Source organism: Ailuropoda melanoleuca, chromosome 4 (genome assembly GCF_002007445.2).
Source record: "Ailuropoda melanoleuca isolate Jingjing chromosome 4, ASM200744v2, whole genome shotgun sequence".
NCBI lineage: Eukaryota > Metazoa > Chordata > Mammalia > Carnivora > Ursidae > Ailuropoda > Ailuropoda melanoleuca.
In genome coordinates, this window is record NC_048221.1 from 70,714,222 (window position 1) to 70,719,057 (window position 4,836).

The following is a 4,836-nucleotide window of genomic DNA, read 5'->3' on the forward strand; positions in this document are numbered from 1 at the left end:
AAAAATTAGGGATAGCAAGATCTTATAGATTTGACACAATAAAGTAGATGACTCAGTGAACCAAAAGTAGCCCTTGAGTTTGGGACAAATGAAAGGGAACTTGAATTAATCAAACTGAGCCTTTACCACATTGTGTGCATGAGAGTTTTCCTATAATTAGCACTAATTCTTATGCTATTGAAGACAATGATTGCTGACATTATTCTTTCATGAGATGCCTTCTTTTAGGATTTCTAGACTTCATAGATAAACGATCTTCATTTTTTTGTAAGTTATTTAGAGTATAGGGTTAGTTTTATACTTTCCCTACTTCTACCCCATTTAGAAATGTCATGGGCACACTCCATTTTTTGGCATCAAGAGATAATGTTTTCTAGAATAGACAAGAGTTCTGTGCCAGTGAAAACTCTGAGAAATCACACTTTTTTATTTTGGATAATGCTTTTTAACTTTTAAGTGTGCATTTCACTTCAGTTATCCCAGTTTCTGTTTTTTAGAGATATTTAACATTTTTCAAAATATATATTTAATTTCAAATGTTTATTTCACCCTGAATTGAGAAACTTCTAGGAATTTATCCTAAGGCAGTAATGAGAAATGGGTTCAATGATATTTCTGCAAGGATACGTAGTGTAAATAGTACAAAACTGGATACAAACTAAAAATCCAACATAAAACATTGCTTCAGTAAATTATGGTGCCCATAGTCATTCATTCAGCTGGTTGGCAGCCATTAAATTCATATGGCAGGAGGATACTTGGTGATGTGGGAAACTGTTTATAATATCTTAACACATGAATTGCAAGACTGTGGACACTGTGATCTCAGTTATTTAATGAAAGTATGAGCATGGAATAAATTTGAAGGCTATACTCCAACATATTAATTGTGGTTGTCTCTGCATGATAGGATTAGGAGCATTTTTTTTTCTTGAAGGAATTGTATATTGCTTTTGTATTTATGAAAAAGGTTTTTGAGTTCTGTGCCACAATGCTGATCATTTTAATACCTTCATCTTGCATTTCAGATATTAAATACTTTGTCCTTTTTTCATTCTTGTTCTCTCACATGTATACTGTAGTTTTCCATGGTAGGGTACATAACCTCATCTCCATGTAGAATCTTGTATTCTTGGTAACACATTGTTAACTTTGTTTTCTTAGATTATGTTACCGATGAGCCCAATGCTTATTTGGCCAGTAATGATTGCACGTAACTTCTTGCAATTTCACTTAGTCACTGTATCAAAGAACTGGGTCTGTATGATAGAAATAAAAAGTTCTTCTGCAAAGGGTAATATAGTTTACATGTACTCTCTTACTAAAGGTATTAATTTGCTAGGGCTCCCAAAAGCAGTGCCACAGCCTGGATTAAAACAACAAATTTATATTTTTTACAGTTCTAGGTCTAGAAGTCCGAGATCAGGTGTTGCAGGTTTGATTTCCTCTGAGGCATCTCTCCTTGACTTACAATGGCCGTTCTCCCGCTGTCTCTTCTCATGGTTGTTTCCTGTGCACATGCCCTGTTGTCCTAACCTCCTTTTCTTGTAAGGACACCAGTCATATTGGATTAAGACTACTCAAATGACCTCATTTTGACTTAATCACCTATTTAAATAAGGCCATTTCTCCAGACACACTCATATTATAAGGAACTGGGGGTTAGGGCTCTAGCATATGAGTTTGGGAGACACAATTCAGTCCATAGCAATATATGTCATTTATGATAAGTTTAATGACAAAGTGGTGTTGATGAAGTAAATTATGTTGTGAGTTATTAATGGTTATCATCAACTATTATAACATCCATAAGAACTACAGCTGTAAATGAACTCCCTTCATATAAGGGAGAATGTAGGAGATTGTAGATGCGTTAGCAAAATTTTTGTTGTTAGAGAGTGCGAGTGGGGTTGGGGGAAGGATAGAGAGGGAGAGGATCTTTTTTTAGAAAAAATAACGTACAGTGTATTCTTAGTCCCAGAGGTAGAGGTCAGTGGTTCATCAGTTGCATATAACACCCAGGGCGCATTACATCACGTGCCCTCCTTAATGCCCATCACCCAGTTACCCTATCCCTCTACCCACCTCCCCTCCAGCAACCCTCAGTTTGTTTCCTATAGTTAAGAGTCTCTTATGGTTAGTCTACCTCTCTGATTTAGTCCTTATTTTATTTTTTCCTCCCTTCCCCTATAATCCTTTGTTTTGTTTCTTAAATTCCATTTATGAGTGGAGTCATATAATTGTCTTTCTCTGATTGACATGTTTCACTTAGCATAATAGAGGGAGAGAATCTTAAGCAGGTTCCATGCTTAGTGCAGAGCCTGACTTGGAGCTTGATCTCACCACCCTAAGATCATGACCTGAGTTGGAATCAAGAGTCGGACGCTTAACCAACTCAGCCACTGAAGTGCCCCGACAGATTTTTTTTTTTTTTTTAATCACCACTGGAGAAGTATCTCAGACCCTATGACCTATTGACATTTGGGCCCATTTGTATACGAAGAATAGCAACTTTTGTAAGTATTAATAAAATATCAGTGATCAAAATAGGTATTTCAGGGACTGTCAAGTGAATAGAAATTAGAATTAAAGGGAGTGGAATTAAGGTTACTGGGGAAAAAGATACAAAACAGTTTGCCCCCTGACAGGGGCGCCTGGGTAGCGCAGTCGTTAAGCGTCTGCCTGCGGCTCAGGGCGTGATCCCGGCGTTCCGGGATCGAGTCCCACATCGGGCTCCTCCGTTGGGAGCCTGCTGCTTCCTCTCCCACTCCCCTGCTGTGTTCCCTCTCTCGCTGGCTGTCTCTCTGTCACATAAATAAATAAAATCTTTAAAAAACAAAAAAACAAGAAACAGTTTGCCCCCTGACATTTTGAACCTTCTAATTGTGGATTGTGCAGACCTGAAGGTTGGTTAGTTCTTTGTGACTGAAGTTCTGAATTTGTCGGGCTGGTATAGAGGAAATCTATTTATTGTTGAGTGAGGTTCTGGAGGTTGATGATTTATTTTTCTTTTGAGATTCTCAAAGGTGAGGTTTTGTTTTGTTGTCTTTAATAATCTGCCTCACCTTTATATAGCTAAAACAACAATAAAAATTATTTACTAACACTTCAAATGTAAATTAATCATCAAGAATATCATTACATTAAATATTCTGAGAAATGTAATCTGTTATTTCTTTTCCTTCTCCCTCTAGTGGGCAGAAAATGTTTTGAAAATATAACAGGGAAGGGTTTATAAGTATTGGGTGGGTATATCACAATCCACAGTCTCAGCTTTTTAAAATTTAATACATGTTAGTATTTCAGAATCATTAAAGAAAATGCTTTATTCCTTTCTAGGCATAATAATGGATCTTTGAATGTTGAAGATGTTCTTACCAGCTTTGACAATACAGGAAATGTTTGTAAGTTATATGTTCCCTTTGTGGAAATATTTTTAATGTTTTAAAAAGTGAGTTTATAATTAGTGTTTTTCTCACTAATATTTATTATAGTGAGGCGTGTGCATATGTGTATGTGTAATATAAACTCTCATTATTTTTAGTTGTAAGGTAAGCCTCATATAAGATGCACCTACGAAGTGGGATAAGGCTATTTTTACACTTTGCAGTTGTATGTGTGAGTGTGCGTGTGGGTTCATGTGTCCGTGTGTGTGTGTGTGTGTGTGTGTGTGACAGAATGTAGGTTGGAAGGAACACTGGACTCTCTAGTACTATCCCTTTTGTTTCTTGTTTCCATTTTGACCTTCTCAGTTAATTCAACAGATGGGCTGTCTCTTTCTTCTTTGTTGTGTTTTGGGTACTTTCTTTTCCATTTCCTGCTTGTTCTCTTTTTCGCTATGGAATAAAACCAGAACATTTGTTTTCCTTGCTGTTAATACAATGCCAGAAGGTTTTTGTTTTATGCAGTATTATATTATAGAACACATTGTCTTTTCATCTAAGCTTCCGATTGTCGTGATAGATTTCTCCATTGAGAGAATCATTTAAATAATTATCATGTCATATGATGAAAGAAATCAGCCAAAGGTATCTTTATATCTCTGTGTTAAACAGTGTATGATGATCAGAGCTGTGTATTTCTTCATGTGTGTTACATAAGATATTTTTCTTAAGATAGTGAATTATCAGTTTAATATGGCCTTTTTATTTTTATTTTATCTTTTAAATATGACCTTTTTAAATGTAAAAATTGTACTCAAATACTTTTTTTTCTCAAAGGAAATTACATAGCTGGAACTATTCTCTGAACTAAAATAAATAACATACTTTGCTAACAGTACTACTTTATCAGATGTCCTCTGATTTTAGATCTGCACAGAATAATGTTCAGCAATACTCAGGCAGTAATTTTGTTTTTATGCCCACATATGGCAAGCTTTTGGTTATATATAAAAATAATTATATATTTTGTCACTAAGGAATCTATAAGTATCCCCAAATTATCCAAAAATATTTAAATATGGGTTTCTTTTTCATAGATAGTGACAAGTGTACCTTTTAGTTTCTCCATGTTGGCACTTGCTAAATTCTTTCACACTTAGGCATATCTCGTTTTATTGGGGATTAGGGCTAGTGGTGGTTGAGAAGACATTCTCCTTTAGTTCTAGGGTAAGGTAAAATAACATTAAGTCAGGCTTATGCATGTATAATTTGGGAATGTGATGCTAGAATGTTAAATGTGGAATTTTTGATTCAGTGGTGTAAAGATCAAGCATTGTTCCCAGTGGCTCAGTATGAAATAGGGCCACTAGCTGGCAGCATTATGTAAAATAAAAATACATTCCTAAAGGCCTATGCTATTATTTTATACATGAATAACTGTCTTGTCCTTCTC

At 35.4% G+C, this 4,836-nt stretch overlaps 1 protein-coding gene across 3 annotated transcripts in view; it reads left to right on the forward strand.

Annotated features, from left to right (window-relative positions):
- Window positions 1-4,836, forward strand: part of CAMKMT (calmodulin-lysine N-methyltransferase) — a 386,188-nt gene that overhangs the window by 13,895 nt on the left and 367,457 nt on the right. For all 3 annotated transcript variants that reach the window (XM_002912408.4, XM_019809592.2, XM_034659072.1), the window contains exon 3: window positions 3,340-3,404. In XM_002912408.4, coding sequence (XP_002912454.1) covers window positions 3,340-3,404 — 65 coding nt within the window. The remainder of the gene's footprint in view (window positions 1-3,339; window positions 3,405-4,836) is intronic.